This window comes from Nothobranchius furzeri, chromosome 2 (assembly GCF_043380555.1).
Source record: "Nothobranchius furzeri strain GRZ-AD chromosome 2, NfurGRZ-RIMD1, whole genome shotgun sequence".
NCBI lineage: Eukaryota > Metazoa > Chordata > Actinopteri > Cyprinodontiformes > Nothobranchiidae > Nothobranchius > Nothobranchius furzeri.
In genome coordinates, this window is record NC_091742.1 from 25,741,282 (window position 1) to 25,762,996 (window position 21,715).

The 21,715-nt window shown below is 43.3% G+C and overlaps 1 protein-coding gene across 2 annotated transcripts; it reads right to left on the bottom strand.

The window, feature by feature from the left end:
* Positions 1-1,794: 1,794 nt before the first annotated feature.
* sel1l (SEL1L adaptor subunit of SYVN1 ubiquitin ligase) lies at positions 1,795-21,427 on the bottom strand. Of its 2 annotated transcripts, none has more exons than XM_015947982.3 (21): positions 21,140-21,427; positions 20,960-20,997; positions 19,577-19,763; positions 17,985-18,152; positions 17,799-17,904; positions 17,473-17,635; positions 16,281-16,334; positions 16,146-16,205; positions 15,975-16,056; positions 15,723-15,877; positions 15,503-15,559; positions 15,354-15,422; positions 14,284-14,361; positions 14,106-14,168; positions 13,881-13,968; positions 11,646-11,794; positions 11,394-11,559; positions 11,236-11,310; positions 2,384-2,556; positions 2,173-2,301; positions 1,795-2,071 (listed from the first exon to the last, which is right to left on the bottom strand). In XM_015947982.3, exons 1-21 carry the CDS (start codon positions 21,225-21,227, stop codon positions 1,796-1,798), a joined length of 2,424 nt encoding a protein of 807 aa, XP_015803468.1. In that variant the 5' UTR covers positions 21,228-21,427; the 3' UTR covers position 1,795. The 2 variants fall into 2 exon arrangements, with proteins under 2 accessions (XP_015803468.1, XP_015803467.1); XM_015947981.3 differs by having other exon boundaries at positions 11,236-11,313.
* Positions 21,428-21,715: the final 288 nt, after the last annotated feature.

Sequence of the window (21,715 nt, forward strand, 5' to 3'; positions counted from 1 at the left end):
CTCTTCTGTTTTTACTGACTTTTTTAACTGATTTTAGGTGTTTCTATTGAATGCTTTTTAGGTTTAACTCTGTGCAGTGCTTTGGTCAGCTCACATGCTGTTTTTAAATGCGCCATATAAATAAAATTAGATTCAACGCCGCTGATAAATGTACCTGATCAAAAGCCCCGCTGCTGAGAACTTGCATCCCTCCGTCAAACTCTGCCCACAAGTCGTCTCCTTTAAAAGAAGGGTTAGTGTCCACATTTTTAAAAAGCCAGTTGATTGTATTAATAATGGGTTAAGTAGACTTTCTAAATATTCATGACAGATCATTTCAGAGGCCGCCGTGACCTTAAACCCAAACTCATCGACCCCGATGCCCAGGTTGTTCCGGCACTTACTCACCTTTGACCGAGCGGGACACAAGCACACACGTTGCCACAGCGATCCAAAGCCCCCCCATAGTAGTGACCACTCAAAAGCTAGACTGCGTAACTATGTGATGCTCAGTTTGTACAACTCTAGCTCGTCTCAACCCCTCCAGTTAAAGGCTGAGCAGCAGCCTGCTGGTCCAATGGGAGTCCTCCTGATTAGTTTATCAAAGTGTGCACCATGATACCACGTCACGTTCTGTTTCTAATCCCAATCTGTGTTACCAAAGCACCCAAAACACTTCAAGACTCAATTATTTATTTATTAATTTAAAAACCTGTGTTTGTGATAGTAAAAATGTGATTTTTATGACATATTTGCCCATTTTATTGTAATTGTCTGAATCGATGTGCGAATAAGCTTCTCATTCTACAACCAAGCCTTTACAGTCCATTTGACACATGCAGATGTACAGCAGTCACTTTCCCCAGCTCTCACAACCAAAACACCAATAAATTGTAAAAAATAGGTCAAGTGAGGTTTAAATCTCAGACACCAGTTTTAGACGAACGGGAATGAGCTCCAGCCATCTGAGCTATGGGAAGACCTCCAAATTACACTTTTGTCGAGGGGGTGGAAGCCGTTGCTGCAGCAGAAATAAAAAAGGAGGTTTTTTAAGAGTGCTTCAATATCTGACAACTGGCTCGTAACCGTCTCAGAAAAGGCCGAAACAAGCAGCGCTGCGTCGGGCGTCTCTTTAGAAGCGGAAGATGTTGCCCTAAACTTTCAACTGGTTCCGTTCAGACTGAATTCAGGTGATTTCCCTAAAACTGGAACCAATAAAAGCAGGAAAACAGCAAAGTCCAAATGTGATGTTTTTTCTGTCCAACAAGCTCCGTTTGGATTATTGCAGCACTGCCACTGAAGCCGAGCGCAACGCAGCTCAGCACCAACAAAACGGGAACTTTAAAAATAATTCGACACCCGTGGCAAACGTTTCTACACTGAAAGCCTTCGAACAATCAGAGGAGACTTTCTTTAGCATCTAGATCAGAGCAGGAAAATAAAATTAGCACATTAGTCGTGCCTGATCCATTTTTTCTGAATCTGAAAGTTTTTAGTAGCAAAGCCGAAAAACTCTGTGGACATGAGTCAAAATGAGATGTGACGTAGACAAATCTAATTCCATTTTTCAAATGCGTTTGTTCTAAACTGCCTCTGATCTAGGATGGATGTCGTCACCGTGGCAACAAGAGTGCTTCTGAGTCCTGAGTCACAGGCTGATAAGGTTCCTCTCAGCACTGGTTGTTCAGGAAAACCAAAACAAAGTTTTTGTTTCGTCGCCTTTCTGAGTGGAGGAGTCGTCCAGCAGCTAGTGGGAGTTCTCCAAAACGTAGAAGGGAGCAGGCAGAGTGAGGCACCAGTCCGTGTTACGCTGCCCTCATTGCTGCTGCTCTTCTTCCTCCTGGGCCGCACCCCGGCCTGGCGTTTCCTCCTGAGCCCGAGGCTCGGCCGGGGCTTGTGGCTCTTCCTGAGCTGGTCTGGGAGGAGGGGCAGGAACGGGAGCAGGCGGCCGCGGCGGCACTATGATTTGATGCTGGCGCTGTCGGTAGGCGATGACCGTGCCCAGCAGCAGGGCGATGACAGTCATGAGGTAGAGGTCCCACTCTGGACCCAGAAGCTGGTCCAGGTCCACCTGTTTAATCATCTCATTCAGCTTTCAGAAGAAAAGCCAGAGTGAAACAGAGGAAGACGGGGTGTGATTAACGTTGTTTACTTTCTAATAGATCTGTTCATACAGCAGCAAACAGAGCTTACATTGAGATCCTGCAGGTACTGCAGAGTGTAGACCAGACCAAGCTTACACAGGGCCAGGAAGACCGGCACCTGAGCATCGGGACTGGCCTCGGCCGCCATGTCGTAGAAGCGTTTGGCTAAATGGATGTCCTGCAGGAAACATTTAAACATCAGAAATGCTGGTCCAGTTACTCTGTGGTTAGCTTCAGCGCTAAACGGTAGCTAAACTCACCTGTTTGATACCAAGGCCTTTCTCATGCATGTAACCCAAGTTAAACATGGCCTGTGCTCCATTCTGCTGCTCCGAGGCCAGCCTGTAGTGACTAACAGCCGTCTCATAGTCCACATCTGTTCCATATCCATAGAAGTGATAATCTCCCAGCTTTATCCTGGCCACGGTGTAACCTTCAAACAACGAGTACATGTGTAACGTTAGTAGTAGTAGTAGTAGTAGTAGTATTAGAGGACGGTAGAGTTGGAACTGCATCACTCAGGCGTCCAACACTACTGCACATTAAAAACTGACAGTTTCATTGGATTCAACATCTCCTAAACTACTTTTAAATCCCAAAGGGCTTGGCAGTCGGGTAAGGAGCAGGACGCCTAAATCTGAGAGCCACATCTCTTCCAGCACACTGAAACTATTTGCAGCCTTTACAAACAGGCTGGTGAAACATGGACGAACGATCCGACATCACGCTCAGTCATCTTCTACGACGATTTGTAAAAGTAGACTCCAACAGCAGCCAGAGTGACCACACCCAACAGAATCAAGTATTTTATGTGTTCCTCAATAAGGAGACTGTTGTTTTTCTTACCGGAAGAACATCAACATGTGAAAACCATTTTCTGTTCAACTTTTACTTGTATGGTTTAGGGTTGTCATGGTAACCGGTAGGGCTGCAACAAACGATTATTTGGATAATCGATTAATCGGATGGGGTCTCGACACGATTAATCGATTAATCGGATTACATGGGGAAATTTTTAAAAACTGCTAGGGAAACGTTATTTCTCTCCTTCCTTCACTTTATTTAACACAACATTATTAGAAAACAGTTCAATAGCAGAAAAACAACATGCCATCACCTAAATTGTCTTATAAGGTGTATAGACAGAGACCCTAAGCTACATCTATCTGTGACCTAAAATGCTTGGTCCAAGTTAAACAGCTTAAGGGCAATTCTCATCTGTTTTGTTTGATCTCATCTGTTAATATTTATTTTAAATGTAATTAAACATAGGCTGTGAATTAATCAAAATTGATCACTATTTCCAAAACTGACTGAAAAAATACCAAATAAAACAAAAGTAAATGAATGCCATCCTCCTTGCGATGATGCCCTGGGCAACTGCCATAAAGTCACATCAAGAAATGCTGCTGATCATTCCAATGATCCCAAATAGACTCACATTAGGCCACATGAAAGCAACTGAACCCAAAAATATATTAACCAGTATATAACTGCACTCTCACACAACACGCCTGCAGCAACAGTTAGGACTCCTCCCTCCCTTTTAAAAGCGTTTTTGCTTCTGAGGACATTGTGGTTGTAAAACCACACGCTAGTAGTCTGGCCCCGGTGTGATCAACCAGTTTCTGCGGGAATGTGACGGCGGAACCAGGGCCAGATTAACACTTTGTTGTACCCTGGGCAACAATATTCAAGGGCTCCATCATCACGACCCAAGGATCACCATAATGTGGTCACATACAGAATATTTTACTGTAATATGCAGTAAATATACTCAATACTTGAATGCCTGACAACACGTAACCCGCCCAGAGTAACCTTTGACCCACCTCGTGTGGACTGACCAATGAGGAGAGGGTCTTAACTTGAGGCCCTCTCTTCATTGGTCAGTCTGCATGAGACTGACTCTCAACTGACGTTCAGTCGTAGGCAGCGAAGCGTCTCTGTGCAGCGCAAAAGCCCGGGTGGACAGTTTGTTTAATGTAGGGTGACCATATTTCCATTTCCAAACAAGAGGACAGGGATCTGTGCCTATGACGTCACACTATGGCAACGCCACACAAACCACGCTGGGACCCATTTTTTTGTAAGAACTAAATTAATATCAGATTCTGCCAATTAAAGGGCTCTAAAACTATTCATATGTAAATATTTTGCATATTTAATGCAAAATCTAATTTTTCTGCTTTAGTGCTGCAACAAGGTTTTATTAATAATAAATTATTATACATTTTGTTTTACTACAGCATCGGTAAGCTTCCTGTGCACAGATTATTAAGGATGCTTGTTTCAGCTGTGAGATTAGACGATAGGATCAATGAAAAAATAAGTTGTCACACACTCCATGGAAACTTTCAGAGAATCCACAAATAGTGGCTTTCAAATGGTTTTGTTACTTTTTGCAAGTTTTTAAAAGAAGCAGATGAGACAGCATGTCTGATAATTTAGTTTTTCATCTGATAATATTAGAACATGTCAGTAATGTCTGAGGGGCTTTTATAAACACCGTATAACTAACACTCCTGGAGAGGGCATGAATTACACAGAGGCTTCTGGGGAGCCCAGTTAGGGGGGGGGGGGGGGGGGGGCATTTTGCCTTGGCCCCAAAATGTCTTGAAACGGCCCTGTGTGTGACTGAGTTTTGAAGGTGATCTGAATTGTATCAGATGTATAAATATTACATGTGTATAACTTATTGTTTTTTACTGGTAAAAACGTGTCATGGAGATAAATCTACCTACATTTGACTTTTCAACACTTTGTTTTGTTTTCTTGTTTTTATTTAACTATTTTCCTGTCCTGTCTGTCTCTCATCTTCCTGCATCTCCTCTTAATTCTCCAGAAAATCTGTTGCCTGGATTCTTACCTTTTCACCTCATCAGTTACTTTTGAGCAGATCAAAGGGATCTCCTGACCGAAAAGCGCAGAGCGCTTTTTCGATGCTGCGTGAGGTGACATCACCACAGCACAGGTGATGAGCTCCGCAGTAGCGCGCTTCAGGCACAAATAAGACAGAAAATAGAGAACATGTGCGGACATGAACGATCGTGTGCTAATTATAGTTTTTTGGTTGCGCCACTTTGAGAATGGACCGTGCGCTGGAAGCAGCTGCCTGGATCGCTGCGCGACAATGCGGAACCGGTTCGCAGCAGCGCAGGTCTGCCGGCTCTCCCTCGCGCTGATCTGCCGGCTCTCCCTCGCGCAGATCTGCCGGCTCTCCCCCGCGCAGATCTGCCGGCTCTCCCTCGCGCTGATCTGACTTGCTCTGGTCTGCGCGCAACGGCGGGCAGGAGGGGGGGGGGGGGGGGGGCGCTTTAGGAAGAGTTGTGCGACACAACGAATCGATGACGCAATTCGTTGCCAACGGTTTTAGTAATCGATTTTCATCGAATTTATCGATTCGTTGTTGCAGCCCTAGTAACCGGTGTGGCGGTAAACCCCGGTAATAGAGTTGATAATAATATTAGCCGTCTTGTTTTTAAAAACTATATTATCTCGGTGGATTACCGTGACTGCGGTGTAGGCGTGGTGACCCTTACCAGCCACCGTATCATCTGCTGAAGTTGCCGGCGGCACATGCGCACTTTGTTGTTTACAACCAAAACTTTCTTGAAGCTAAAGCTGAAATAATGGCCAAAGGAAGAGAGGGCAGCGCTCAGGAGGACATTTATTATCCCTCAAAGAAGACAAAGTGGGAAGTACGGGCATGTTTTGGATATCTGAAGAATGCAGAGGGACAGTTGATAGAAGACGGCTATCCTGTTTGCAGCACGTGCAGAAAAAGTGTCTGTGAAAGGCAGCAACGCTTCTAATCTCATGACACATCTGCGTGACCATCACCCACAACTCTACAGTCAACGCAAGTTAACAATTCAATTCAATTCAAAAATACTTTATTAATCCCAGAGGGAAATTGATTGCTGTAGTAGCTCAGAATAATAATAATAATAATTAGGGCTGCAACAACGAATCGATAAATTCGATGAAAATCGATTACTAAAAGCGTTGGCAACGAATTGCGTCATCGATTCGTTGTGTCGCACAACTCTTCCAAAAGCGCCCCCCCTTCCCGAATCCCGCCCGCCGTTGCGCGCAGACCAGAGCAAGTCAGATCAGCACGAGGGAGAGCCGCAGATCAGCGCGAGGGAGAGCCGCAGATCAGCGCGAAGGAGAGCCGCAGATCAGCGCGAAGGAGAGCCGCAGATCAGCGCAAGGGAGAGCCGCAGATCAGCGTGAGGGAGAGCCGGTAGCGGCAGATCAGCGCGAGGGAGAGCCGGTAGCGGCAGATCAGCGCGAGGGAGAGCCGGTAGCGGCAGATCAGCGCGAGGGAGAGCCGGCCCGGCAGACTTGCGCTGCTGCGAACCGGTTCCGCATTGTTGCACAGCGATCCAGGCAGCTGCTTCCAGCGCACGGTCCATTCTCAAAGTGGCGCAACCAAAAAACTATAATTAGCACACGATCGTTCTTGTCTGCACATGTTCTCTATTTTCTGTCTTATTTGTGCCTGAAGCTCGCTACTGCGGAGCTCATCACCTGTGCTGTGGTGATGTCACCTCACGCAGCATCGAAAACGCGCTCTGCGCTTTTCGGTCAGGAGATCCCTTTGATCTGCTCAAAAGTAACTGATGAGATGAAAAGGTAAGAATCCAGGCAACAGATTTTCTGGAGAATTAAGAGGAGATGCAGGAAGATGAGAGACAGACAGGACAGGAAAATAGTTCAATAAAAACAAAAAAACAATCAATCAATCAATCAATCAAAGCTTTATTTATAAAGCGCCTTCCGCAACCCTGTCAGGAAGCCCAAAGCGCTGAAAGTGAAACAAAGCGCTGAAAACAAAGTGTTGAAAAGTAAAATGTAGGTAGATTTATCACCACTACACGTTTTTACCTATAAAAAACAATAAGTTACACACATGTAATATTTATACATCTGATACAATTCAGATCACCTTCAAAACTCAGTCACACACCCAGGGCCGTTTCAAGACATTTTGGGGGCCAAGGCAAAATGCCCCCCCCCCCCCCCCCCAATAACTGGGCTCCCCAGAAGCCTCTGTGTAATTCATGCCCTCTCCAGTAGTGTTACGCCGGGGACACACCGGCCGCGGAAGCGCCGCGAAGCGCCAAGAAGCGAATCGCTCACGAAATTCGGCCGCTGCTCGCCGCTCCTCAGTTCAGATCAGACGCGCCCCAGTCGAGGCGCGCCTCGGCTCAGCTGTAGTTTTTCTTTTAAACACTTGGTGTCCTCCATTTCCTCTCTGCCTTTTCTCAGCTCTTTTCCTACGTTTGAGTGTTTGTGCGCGTGCGCGCGCGCGTGTGTGTGTGTGAACCTATGGTATGAGTTGTTTCTGCCAGTTGAATCTCTTGGAACCCGCTCCAATTCTGCAGCTGTATCCTAGCAGTTTCTTCCGACATGGGTACGTAAACAATCATGTTTTTCGGGGGTCGTACAGCTCCTTGTGTTTCTCAACTTCCATAATTAATTTAAAGTCATCCATCCTAACTGCTTGCCTCAGACTTTCTGCCTCTCTGTCCTGTTTGCTCCGGTGAAAAGACACCCAAAACCACTCCCCCCTTCACGTGGTCACACACGCACACAAGTTCGATGTGTGTGTATGTGTGTGCGTGTTCGTGTGGTTTTTCTGCAGTGTCTGTTTACGAACACATTTGACTATTGCGGAATTTTATTTTGAAATGCTTTATTTTGTTAACTTTACCGGCCTGCCTCTTATGTCTACGTTTGACTTCCTGCCAGAATTGACGCGATTCACCCGCGGCTCGCGAAAAAAATAGAGCCAACGCCGAAATGATCGCTGCACGGCGCGCGCCGGCGCGAGGCGATTCGCGGCGCTTCGGCGGCCCATGTAGTCTATAGAATAGCTTAACAAGGGCGCCGAATGAAGGCGGTCCCATTTTCGCGGCGCTTCGCGGCGCTTCCGCGGCCAGTGTGTCCCCGGCCTTAGTTATATGGTGTTTATAAAAGCCCCTCAGACATTACTGACATGTTCTAATATTGTCAGATGAAAAACTAAATTATCAGACATGCTGTCTCATCTGCTTCTTTTATAAACTTGCAAAAAGTAACAAAACCATTTGAAAGCCACTATTTGTGGATTCTTTGAAAGTTTCCATGGAGTGTGTGACTAGTTATTTTTTCATTGATCCTATCGTCTAATCTCACAGCTGAAACAAGCATCCTTAATAATCTGTGCACAGGAAGCTTACCGATGCTGTAGTAAAACAAAAGGTATAATAATTTATTATTAATAAAACCTTGTTGCAGCACTAAAGCAGAAAAATTAGATTTTGCATTAAATATGCAAAATATTTACATATGAATTGTTTTAGAGCCCTTTAATTGGCAGAATCTGATATTAATTTAGTTCTTACAAAAAAATGGGTCCCAACATGGTTTGTGTGGCGTTGCCATAGTGTGACGTCATAGGCACAGATCCCCTGTCCTCTTGTTTGGAAATGGAAATATGGTCACCCTACATTAAACAAACTGTCCACCCGGGCTTTTGCGCTGCACAGAGACGCTTCGCTGCCTACGACTGAACGTCAGTTGAGAGTCAGTCTCATGCAGACTGACCAATGAAGAGAGGGCCTCAAGTTAAGACCCTCTCCTCATTGGTCAGTCCACACGAGGTGGGTCAAAGGTTACTCTGGGCGGGTTACGTGTTGTCAGGCATTCAAGTATTGAGTATATTTACTGCATATTACAGTAAAATATTCTGTATGTGACCACATTATGGTGATCCTCGGGTCGTGATGATGGAGCCCTTGAATATTGTTGCCCAGGGTACAACAAAGTGTTAATCTGGCCCTGGTTCCGCCGTCACATTCCCGCAGCAACTGGTTGATCACACCGGGGCCAGACTACTAGCGTGTGGTTTTACAACCACAATGTCCTCAGAAGCAAAAACGCTTTTAAAAGGGAGGGAGGAGTTCTAACTGTTGCTGCAGGCGTGTTGTGTGAGAGTGCAGTTATATACTGGTTAATATATTTTTGGGTTCAGTTGCTTTCATGTGGCCTAATGTGAGTCTATTTGGGATCATTGGAATGATCAGCAGCATTTCTTGATGTGACTTTATGGCAGTTGCCCAGGGCATCATCGCAAGGAGGATGGCATTCATTTACTTTTGTTTTATTTGGTATTTTTTCAGTCATTTTTTGGAAATAGTGATCAATTTTGATTAATTCACAGCCTATGTTTAATTACATTTAAAATATATGTCAACAGATGAGATCAAACAAAACAGATGAGAATTGCCCTTAAGCTGTTTAACTTGGACCAAGCATTTTAGGTCACAGATAGATGTAGCTTAGGGTCTCTGTCTATACACCTTATAAGACAATTTAGGTGATGGAATGTTGTTTTTCTGCTATTGAACTGTTTTCTAATAATGTTGTGTTAAATAAAGTGAAGGAAGGAGAGAAATAACGTTTCCCTAGCAGTTTTTAAAAATCTCCCCATGTAATCCGATTAATCGATTAATCGTGTCGAGACCCCATCCGATTAATCGATTATCCAAATAATCGTTTGTTGCAGCCCTAATAATAATCAAAGAGTTGTTGTATATTACAATGGCTGTTGGCAGGAAGGATCTCCAGTAGCGGTCAGTGTTGCAGCCAAACTGAAGAAGCCTCTGACTGAAGACACTCTTCCGTTGTCGGACAGTCTTGTGAAGAGAATGCTCAGGGTTGTCCATCATTTTCTTGATTCTCTGGAGAATCCTTCTTTGCATCATCTCCTCCAGCGGTTCCGAAACTGCCGAAACTCTGGCTGAGTCCTTGAAAGGGCTTGGAGTTCCTCCATCTTGTTGGCCAGTGACCTCACATTGCCCATTATGATCGATGGAAGAGATGGTTTGAATTTCCTCTTTCTCTGTCTCCGTTTTGCTCCCGCTCTGCACCCACGCTTCTTGTGTTTTAGCTCATTTGGGATTTGTGGCTTCAGTTGAGGTATTATTTCAGCCTTCCCAATGTTAATCAGCTGCTACCGATTGTAAACCAGCTTGTCGCCATGGTTATGCATTATAACAAATGCTCAAAAAGTGGAAAAAAGCTAAAAAAAATAGCAGTAAAAGCTCCAAGCTTCACAGCACCAGAAACAGAAAAGTAAAGTGTCCAAAAAATACAGTTTTTCTTTAGAAACTAGAAGCAAAAATGTCCAAGAAAAGGCAAAACTTACATATAGTCAACAGAGCTACTCCAACATGCAGCCGCCCAGAGCAGCGCAGTTTCGGAAAAAACGTTAGCGTTTTAGCTAAAATGCGTGATCCGAGGATTTGGGTTGAGGGAGAACGCAACGAGTCGCTATATAAAGCAGCCGCAGCGCCGCTACCTGCATATAAACCGTGTCGCGGACACCCCCATGTTGAAATGACGCTATGCATTACGGGGCTCCCAGGGGCAGATAAGAGTTGGTCTCTCTCCGAGAATAATTATGAATTTAACAACGATTACTGCCTGATGACATTTTCCCACATCTGCAAAGCTCACTGGAAGGACACAAACCGAGGACAACATTTTCCTGATATAGGGTTTATTACTCAAGTAAGGGTAAAAAAGTATCTGATTAGAAGGCTACTTGAGTACTGAGTATCATCTGATCTAATATTTTTAAAATGATGACATCAAACAGACAAAAAATAAGAAGTTATGGGCAAATATTGGTATTTTAAAGACTAAAGGGGAAAAATGTAAACAAATAAACAACATAATTACAAAATAACACATTTTAGGCAAAATTTAGACACAAACTGAGGACAATATTTTCCTGATATACAGAGTTTATTTAGTTGTCTGAAAATGTTACGCGTTTAAAAAAAAATACCGCGATAATACCGAACACCGTGGTAATTTTGGTCACAATAACCGTGAGGTTACATTTTCACACCGTGACGACCCTATTATGGTTTTGAATCATCTTTCATTTTTCTTATGATATTTCAGTAGTTTGATTTTTGATCCTTTTATGACTTTATGAATTGTTTTGTTGATCTTTGTGAAGCATTTTGTGACTTTTCATTTGTGGTAGCTGCTATACAAACAAACTTCACTCACTCACGTTTAAATCAGCGGATCACATTGGCTGACTCACCTTGTGCTGCGGCTCTTGTCCAGTGGAGTAAAGCGCGAGGGTAAGTCTCGTTCTCACTGAAGATCTTAGCTCCGTCTGCTTGTTAAAATCCACAAAAAGAGACAAAACCTTACAAGGAGCTGCCCTTTGTAAAGAAACCGACGTTCCAGTTGTCTTACTTTGGTCCAGAATGAAGGCGACGTTGCTCTGAGCGACTTCATAGCCCTGCTCCGACAGCAGCAGGTACTGAACCAGAGCGGCGTCCGTCTCGCCCTCTTTGAAGCTGCTGTAAGCCGTCATCAGGCGCTCCGACCAGCGGCCGCGCTCACACACGTTCTTGAATAGCTGCAATCAAGAGACACACACAGCCAATCGCTTAAAACTTAAGAGTAATATTGGTGTATATGAGATGTCGTTTCCTAGAGTCCTACCTCCACTGCAGTGTGACAGGAGCGCATCACACCGGTACCGGTAGCATGCATCTGGGCCAAGTTATAGAAAGCCAAGGTGTGACCAGCCTGAGAGGCCAGGTTGAAGAATTTGAGAGCCTGTTTGTAATCCCGCTTCACGCCAATACCATCTTAAGGAAAAGAAGTAGAAAACTGGTTTCATACAAAAAGAGAGGAACAGCTGATACAAACCAGAATAAGAGGAAAGTAGCAGGGCTGCTCGATTACAGCAAAAATGATAATCACAATTGTTTTGACCGATTATTTAAGAGGATTTTTAAATTCATGTTGATTTTATTTATCCATTTAGTTATTTTTTCTGTCATGAAATTGCAAACAACACAATCAGGACAACAATAAAACAGAAAAAGAAACAAAATAATCACAAAAACAACTCCTGACTCCTATAGTATAAAAAAGGCCATTTGCTCATTCTTTATGAGGCTGAGAGTTCACTTATTTAAGCGTGCCCAGTTCAGACCCAAGCTTGCAAATACTGACAGCGAGAATCATACAGTGCATTTGTAATATAAATTAATACAAACATATAAACTAAAATGTTGCATAATAATTATTTAGACCCGTCCAGCGGTGCTGCAGGGAAGTGAACCAGCAACGTGTCGCTCAGAGAGAAGAGCTAATATTTATCAGGGTGAGAAACTTAATTCTATCTATTTCTAAACTATTTACTAAAAGTTAATGTAAATACTGTCCCAGGCAGCGATCTGAGGTGTGCTGCAACTAGGGTTGTCATGGTAACCGGTGTAGCGCTAAACCCCGGTAAAAAAAAGTTGACAATAATAATAACCGTCTTGTTTTTTAAAACATGTATTATCTCGGTGGATTACCGTGGCTGCGGTGTAGGCGCGGTGACCCTTACCAGCCACCGTATCATCTGCTGAAGTTGCCGGCGGCACATGCGCACTTTGTTGTTTACAACCAAAACTTTCTTGAAGCTAAAGCTGAAATAATGGCCAAAGGAGGAGACGGCAGCGCTCAGGAGGACATTTATTATCCCTCAAAGAAGACAAAGTGGGAAGTACGGGCATGTTTTGGATATCTGAAGAATGCCGAGGGACAGCTGATAGAAGACGGCTATCCTGTTTGCAGCATGTGCAGAAAAAGTGTCTGTGAAAGGCAGCAACGCTTCTAATCTCATGACACGTCTGCGTGACCATCACCCACAACTCTACAGTCAACGCAAGGCAAGCTAACGTTAGCGTTTTAGCTAAAATGCGTGATCCGAGGATTTGGGTTGAGGGAGAATGCAACGAGCACTGGAAGGACACAAACCGAGGACAATATTTTCCTGATATAGGGTTTATTACTCAAGTAAGGGTAAAAAAGTATCTGATTAGAAGGCTACTTGAGTACTGAGTATCATCTGATCTAATATTTTTAAATGATGACATCAAACAGACATAAAATAAGAAGTTATGGGCAAATATTGGTATTTTAAAGACTAAAGGGAAAAAATGTAAACAAATAAACAACATAATTACAAAATAACACATTTTAGGTAAAATTTAGACACAAACTGAGGACAATATTTTCCTGATATACAGGGTTTATTTAGTTGTCTGAAAATGTAACACGTTTAAAAAAATACCGAAAACTGTGGTAATTTTGGTCACAATAACCGTGAGCTTACATTTTCACACCGTGACAACCCTAGCTGCAACCCCCCCACCCCCCAACCCGATCTCACAGCAACGCAGGGGCACGCTGCATGTGAGTGTTCAACATGCCGCACGCACACATTTTGTAGTTTTTTAGTGGCTCAGGAGTCTGCAGGTGAGTCACTCACTCTGGCTACCCAAGAGGGAGCCGGTTCTGTGAGCTGTTTCTATCCCGACACACACCTTCCCTTCCCCTAATGTACGGAAGGACTGTCCGTAGCGCAGGTTGAGTGTTTTGCTAACCTGCAGGAAATATTGACAGTTATCCAGAAAGTAGCTAAGGGTTACCAGAAATGCTTCTTTGTTGTTCGCACGGTACTTTTAGGATTTAAAAAGTCAACAAGAGGGTCTGAAAAGTCGCAAAGTTGGCAACGCGGTGGGACGAGCGCTTGATTTGTAACTCAGAGCAGCGCAAGAGGGAGGAGCAAATAATCGGCTCGTTTTATTTTTATAATCGTTCAAAACTCAGATTGTAATTGTGATTAAAATTCGATTAATTGAGCCGCCCTAAGCAGTGATGGATGGGATCTACACTCACTGTAATACATTGTCCCCAGCTGGAGCTGTCCATCCACCCAGCCCTGCTCTGCTGCCTTCTGGAAGTACTTCAGAGCCAACTCATAGTTCTGGTAAAAAACAAACAAACAAAAGAACAAGTGGCAGTTCTAAAATTTATTCTCCGATTTTGTCGAGATCTTAAAATCAGACGAACACATCTGTACGGTGTGTTTACAGCAGAAAAAGACTTCAAATGGTTCCTTACCACTGGGACACCTCTTCCATACAGGTAGGCCATGCCCAGGCCGCTCTGGCCCACAGGATTACCCTGAACACATAAAAGGTTCGACATCAATTAGCTCAGACTAAGTTCATAAAGAAAGTCTGCTCTTCTCAAATGTGCTAGCTCAGAAACAGAAAAGTGTTTTTTGGTTTTTTTTTACCATATCAGAAGCCTTCTTGAAGTACTGCAGAGCCGTTTCGTTGTCCTGAGGAAGAAACTCGCTGCCCTCTGAATACATCTAAACAGAAAATATTCAAGTAAATCTTAAAAAGATGATCTGCAGCCTTAAATACCTCAGTGTGAAACACAGAGAGGCCAGATTAAGGGTTTACTTATTTTACCCATCGCCTTATTCTGCAACTTAACCCTTTATGCGCCAATGTCGCAGAATTGCGACAAGCAGCAATGTTGGATTTAATAAGCCACAGCAGCAGAAATAAGCCCTCATGCAGTTAATACGTTACACTGCGGGGTGGCAGACACCTGTAACTTCAATCCAAGCAGCATTTGTGGGTGTGTTACTAGTGAAACTTTTCGAGTATTTAGAACTTCAACCCTAACCCGCCCACCCTTTGATCCACCGTGCCAGGGGGCGGGGGATGTGGTGGCGGTGATCAGGCCGGTGAAAAATTCAGCCCCTATCTATATATATATATATATATATATATATATATATATTTCTATCTATCTATCTATATCTCTATCTATCTATCTATCTATATCTCTATCTATCTATCTATCTATCTATCTATCTATCTATCTATATATATATATATATATCTATATCTATATCTATATCTATATCTATATCTATATCTATCTATATCTATATCTATATCTATATCTATATCTATATCTATATCTATCTATATCTATCTATATCTATATCTATATCTATATCTATATATATATACACACACACATATATATATATATATATACACATATATATATATATATATATACACACACATATATATATACACACACACATATATATATGTGTATATAAAATTTGGCTCATACTGAAGAATTTTCTAATTTACAATATTCCTTTATCTCTAACCAGATTTAAGCTTCAAGCTCTTTAAAGAGTGATATAAAATATTCATATTTTACTGAAAAAACTATGGCGCCTAAAGGGTTAATGGCCAATTTAGCGTTGGTAACACAACATTTATAAACAAGAAGTGGGTTGACTGGAAAGTAAATGAAGCTCATCCCCCCCACCTTGCCAAGGAAGCCCATGGCGAGTGTGTTGCCGGCGTTTGCAGCCTGATTGAAGTAGTCATACGCCCTCTGTTGGGAGAGAGGCACAAACAGGATGAGCAGCACAGAAACAAAAACTAGTGAGAAGAGACAGCTGCAGACGTTTTTACCTGGTGGTTCTGTTCTACTCCACGTCCTCCGTGCAGGTGCAGCTGCCCCAGACCCACCTGTCGATGGAAACACAGCAGGTCAATACATCTAACAAGAAACAATCTTCTAACTTAACCAAATAAATGGATGAAGATTTCATTTTTGTGTTCCTGCAGAAATTCACAATCTATCCGTTTAGGGTGTGTGAGTGATGTCAGCCCTGAAGGAAACTCCTCTGACCTGAGCTTGGACGTCTCCTTTCTCAGCCAGAAACTGGTAGTACTGGATGAGGTCCTCCTCCAACATGCCGCTGGTGGAACCCGGGTTCTCCACCTCGTCCAGCAGCCTGATCCTCTGCACCGCTGGGCCCCCAGTCAGCGACACGTCGCTAGCCACTGGAGGTGGACAAAGAAAAAAAAACACATTAAGATTCAAATATATAATCAGGGCATTTGTTAACAGCATTCAAAAGGAGATTAAAAAGCTGCTCACCGTGATTTGCTACAAGTCTGTAATGCGTCAGCGCCGACTCACAGCTCTGAGGAACGCCCACACCGCCCCAGTATCTGTACCCCTGATGGAACCAGAGCAAGAAATCATTTACTGACTGTGTAGAAATAAGACGTTGGTCAGTGAAGCGATTGGTCTGAGCAGTCAACTCACCAGAATCATGTGAGCTATCAAGTTTCCACCCAAAGCACTAAAGGTGTAGTAAACTAAAGCCTGAAAATAACAAAGCATGAGTTTTAGGGTTAAAAAGGTAGAATCTACAGGAAGACAGAGGAGATGTAAACGTACTTTTGCTTGACTTGAGTTAACTCCGAGTCCTGCTGCATACAGAAAGCCAAGAGCCTAAAAGAGGAAGTAAAACTTTGTTATTTTCTCCTTTGTTAAAGGGACTTTATGGACTTTTGAATTTTTATGCTCGCGATCGCCCCCTCAGGCCAAAAGCGTAACGGCAGCTTCAATAGTAGGCTCGTGCACGAGGCGCGCATGCTGTACGTGCACACTCCTTAACGAAAAGAACAGCTGAGACAGTCCCGTGTGTGTGTGTGTGTGTGTGTGTGTGTGTGTGTGTGTGCGTGCGTGCGTGTGTGTGTGTGTGTGTGTGTGTGTGTGTGTGTGTGTGTGTGTGTGTGTGTGTGTGTCCCGGAGGACAGAGGACAGGAGAACGCGCAGCTAATTAATTAAATAATGTGGTTCTGTAGCTTTCTCTTCAGCACAGCCGACAAAGGTTTATGATGGGTCAGTCCTCCTGCATGCTCAGATCATTCCCTTCCCTTGCTTGAAAAATTGTTCCAAAATGAAAGTTGAACCCACATCTTTTTTATCTGTGAATTCAATGCCGTTCGGCGAGTCTCAAATAAAAATTTGGGCATCTTACTGTAGAAAAATATACCATTAATGTAAAAAATAAACTCTAAATGAACTATGTTCACATCCAGAATCAAACCCAGGTCTTCTGCATGGGAGTCCGACATCTTACTAGGTGAGCTAAAGCACCAGTGATATCTTTTGTATCTGTAACGTTTATATCCTTGATGAGAGCTGAAACAACGTTCAAAGAACGGTTCGGAGCGAAAATGGCGATTTTGTTGCTAATTTGCAGGAAATATCTAGAAGAAAGTTCTACAGAAAGTAGCTAAGGGTCCTCAGAAATGTAGCTAGCTTTGTCACTAGGCGTTAGGAACAGCGACAAAGTGGCACTGCCTCTCTCTCTGCTGCTAAAGCTACAGATAGCAAATGCTACGGGCTATGCCTGAGCGTGAACGCGCATGAAGCAGCCTGCTCGACCCGAGCATCTCTCTTTTTCTGTGATTTTACAGAAAAACAGGCAATCACAGTAAAAATGCCAGGGCTCGTTCTACAGGACCAGGGCATTGCAGGAGAACGTATGAAGAAGACATTTATTATTTCTATACATGTTTTGGCCGTCACACTTCCATAATGTCCCTTTAAATTAGCCCAACATCTTGTAGGAGGTCTTTACCATCTGAGCTTTAGGGGAGCCTTCCACCGCGAGTTTCTCAAACATCTCTTTGGCCTTGGTGACGTTTTGGTTCATGTAGTCTCCAAACAGAAGGGCGTACGCCACTTTTTCTGTGGCTTTCTGGTGGCCCTTCTCTGCCACCTTCAGCAGCTTGTCATACAACCTGAGAGGAGATCAGATTAGCGGATGACACAGCTGGAGCAGATTTTATTACAGTTACGTGACCTAAAACAAATACGGATGTGTGTAGGAACGTCACACGAGCTCAGAGTGGAAATAAAGCAGAGATGACAAGCATTTAGGGAGGAACTAGTTAAGGAACTGACTCTTTCTTCTGAGTCTTCCTGGTGGAGGCATTGAGCATGTGCAGGACTGTCTGATATTGCTCCTCAGCTTCTTCAGCCAGCAGTCTCTGCTGGACCTGCTCCTCCGCTGAGACAAACCAAAAGGACATTTTTATGTAAATGACATTTTCAGTTGGATAAAATATCAAATTCTGAAGGGAAACTTACTTTCACAGAAGCCCCACTTCTTATCCAGGTCATAGTTGTAGGTTGTGGCGCACCACAACCGTCCATCCTCCCGTCCGTCGGTGGTACAGTCCGAGTACTCCGTATCCTGGAAGAGGAAGGGGAATATACAAGGCTCTCCGTGGGCTGTGCCTCCATTCACCACAGGAACTGGAAAATAAAGAATCAAAATCAATAAAATGCATTCACAAAACTCTTTCACCTTAATTTGAAATAGAAACACGAACAGGAGCTGCCAGGAAGATTACAAACAACCCATCCATCCATTTTCATCCGCTTATCCGGAGTCGGGTCGCGGGGGCAGCAGCCTCAAGGCGAGAGGCCCAGACTTTCCTCCCCCCAGCCACTTGGGCCAGCTCCTCCGGGGCAATCCCAAGGCGTTCCCTGGCCAGGTGAGAGACATGGTCCCTCCACCGTGTCCTGGGTCTACCTTTAGGTCTCCTCCCAGTTGGACGTGCCCGGAAAGCCTCACCAGGGAGGCGTCCAGGAGGCATCCTGACCAGATGCCTGAGCCACCTCAACTGGCTCCTCTCGATGTGGAGGAGCAGCGGGTCTACTCCAAGCCCCTCCCGGATGATCGAGCTTCACACCCTATCTCTAATGGAGAGCCCAGCCACTCTTCGGAGAAAATTCATTTCGGCCGCTTGTATCCACGATCTCGTTCTTCCGGTCACTACCCAAAGTTCATGACCATAGGTGAGGGTAGGAACGTAGATCGACCGGTAAATCGAGAGCTTCGCCTTCTGATTCAGCTCTCTCTTCACCACGACAGACAGGTACAACGCCCACATCACTGCAGACGCAGCACCAATCCGCCTATCGATCTCACGCTCCAGTTTCCCTCGCTCGTGAACAAGACCCCGAGATACTTAAACTCCCCCACTTGGGGCAGGACCTCATCCCTGACCCGGAGAAGGCATTCTACCCTTTTTCGAATCAAGACCGTGGTCTCAGATTTAGAGGAGCTGATTCTCAAACAATCCCCAAGTTAAATGATGTAACTGACTGCAACAGAAGCCGCAGGTGCTAGATGCTGATAATCTCTCCTGGGATTATAACGGTTCACAAAACTACTGAGCTTAGAGGTGGCTAAAGGAGAAGCAGGTCAAGCGTGTCGAGACTCAGCGGAGATTAGAAATTAGGAGTGCTGCTTCTGCTTCTTTAGCTCCACAAGAGCCAAGTGGTTTTTAAAAAAACCTTGAAAGTGTAATTTACAAGTTTTTGTTTTACTCATAACAATTTAAATGTAAGAATTAACTGTTGTATGATTTTTCAGTCCACGCCTTAACCTAAAATCTCTCTTTTTCTTTTATTTTACAAGATAAAACATGAAGCAGCTCGATACCTTCTAACTAAAACTTCTGTTGGTTACATTTGTAATATTTAATGGATGTTGTGAAAGCATTTCTTTTGGTAACAGCTCATCATAAAGCATTGCTAAAAGAATTTTATTTTCTAAATTAAACTGTTTATTGCAATGTTCAACATATAAACACACAAAAGTTTGTGCCAACTCGTACATTTGTGGCTATATTACCTAAAAAAATAAAATAAAATAAATTAAAAAAACTTACCCTCTTTAGGTTTTGCCTCAACCGGAGGAGGCTGTTCGGGTAGGTCCTCCTTGCCTTCTCCCTCAACAGGTGACTGATGCTCCTCTTCCATTTGGGAAGCCTCACGACGAGACGTTATAGATGCACCGGACATAATTTTTGATGTGATACGGTCATCTTCGTCCTCAGATTCTGGGACATGGTACGACTACAAATAAAGATTTTTTTGTGAAGAACGTGATTTTTTACTTTGTAATTTAAGAAGAAAAAACATTTCCTATAACTAATGTACAGAATCACTCTGAAAAGCTTTTTCATGCTGAATTTATTTGACTCTTTAAAGAGCAAGTCACCCCTTACAAGAAGTGTACTTCACTCCCACTTCGTGTTTGAAAAATGCAACAAATGCTGTTGCCTAGCAGACCGAGAGGGTGGAGCCACTAACAAATACACACACTCACGACATTGTGACATCATAATGTACCAGTTTACATCATAGCATACCTCTTAGCCAATAGCGGTGGCAGATTTAAATTCAAATGCAGTGAAGAGTTTTTACCTGACAACGGCACAACACTGACAGTTTCAGGCAGAAACTTTAAATTTTAACTAAAATGCACTAAAGTGCAAAACTATTGACTACACGTGTCTGCAGCACGATTAGACACACATTTATATAGTTTATCAGAAAAAAATAGTTGGTTTGGGGGTGACTTGCTCTTTAAACAAAAAAAAAACTAACTAAATAAATAAATATAAAATAATTTAGAAACCAATGTGTGACTTTGCAGTTTTGCATGCAACCAACAGCCTAAAACACAAATATGTCTAATTTTAGTTTAAACAAAAATAAAAAGCCCCCCGATGACCTTCAGTTGATCCAGTACCCTGCAGAAAGGCTCCCAACTGGAACAAGCATTAGAGCTTCTATTACCCCCGTGTTTATGTCTAGATGTTACCTTTGAAATCCAGCTGAGGACCTTAGATCTTCAGACCAAAATGTAGTACCAGCTCCAAAGACCAGGTGTGAAGTGGAGTGGGTTTCTTAAGACCCATTTAAGATGTTTCTGCATTTTTCTTTAAGTTTATTTTCTCTTTGATCATGTCTTATTTTGATCCCGTTTTTGAGAAGATGATGGTGGTGCCACATGAATAAAGGTTATTTCAAAATGAGGAACTTTCTAGACACTGCAACTATGTTTGCGATGTTGTGCAACTGCTGCCAAAATACCAGCAAGAGGTGATCACATACAAGTTTGTATTTTAGGTTGATCGGCTGAAATGTTCAAACAAAGCCAAGCTTAAGCTGGCAAACGTCTAAATAAAGTCGCACCACACACTCTGTGGCAGAAAGTCACATTTTGATCGTAGAGAATGATAAAAATAATTTAAGTTATGACGCACCTTTAGGTCTGGTCCATCGTCCCGATTTTGATCTTCCTCTGAAAAACAACAGTGGCAATACAGAGATGTCATAGACTAAATAAAACTAAACAGTTCTAGCACAACAGCTGCTAGCAATGTTAACCACGCCACTCCAAATGTTTGCATAAGTACATAAAAACACTGGCATGTCATACTTACCCGCTTTTACTCCTTTGATAAGGACTATGAGTAGAATGGCCACAAAATAAAGCCTTTTCGCAGTCTTTAACCCTCTTTTACAGCCCATTGCTGGTGACAAGCTAACCTCCTGCTAGCTGTAGCTACTTCTACCACACATTCGGTTACAGCCGAGTCACAGTACGAAAAACAGCATAAATATATTCTAACAAACACGCCTGGCTTTAAAAAGAGAGCCTGATGTAATCAACTTGGTAAAACGTGTCCCCCCGGCCCTAGTCGTCCAATAAATGTACAGATTCCAACAGAGTTGCTACAGCTGGTTTGACGCAAAGCTAACAAGCTAGGCATCACAACCAAAATAACGAATAACAAAACGGTATAATTAACTACCAGAGACTCAAAAATTCGGTCTTGAAAAGAGCTGAAAAGCACCAACGGATGTGTTAGAAAATCCGAATTAAAAACGATAGCCTAAGAATAAATATTTTTGTTTCATTTCTTACACATACAGTAGTTAATAACGTAAACTACCCATGTTAAGCCCCCCAGTGTAGATCGACGCTTCTTACGTCGAGAATTCCACCAATCACAGTG

Coding starts and splice junctions, on each gene's coding strand:
- sel1l (XM_015947981.3), bottom strand. CDS start 21,227: ATGGGCTGTAAAAGAGGGTTAAAGACTGCGAAAAGGCTTTATTTTGTG. Junction 19,764..20,959: donor ACGATGGACCAGACCTAAAG/GTGCGTCATAAC, acceptor CTTTATTTGTAG/TCGTACCATGTCCCAGAATC. Junction 14,169..14,283: donor TCAAGAAGGCTTCTGATATG/GTAAAAAAAAAC, acceptor TTATGTGTTCAG/GGTAATCCTGTGGGCCAGAG.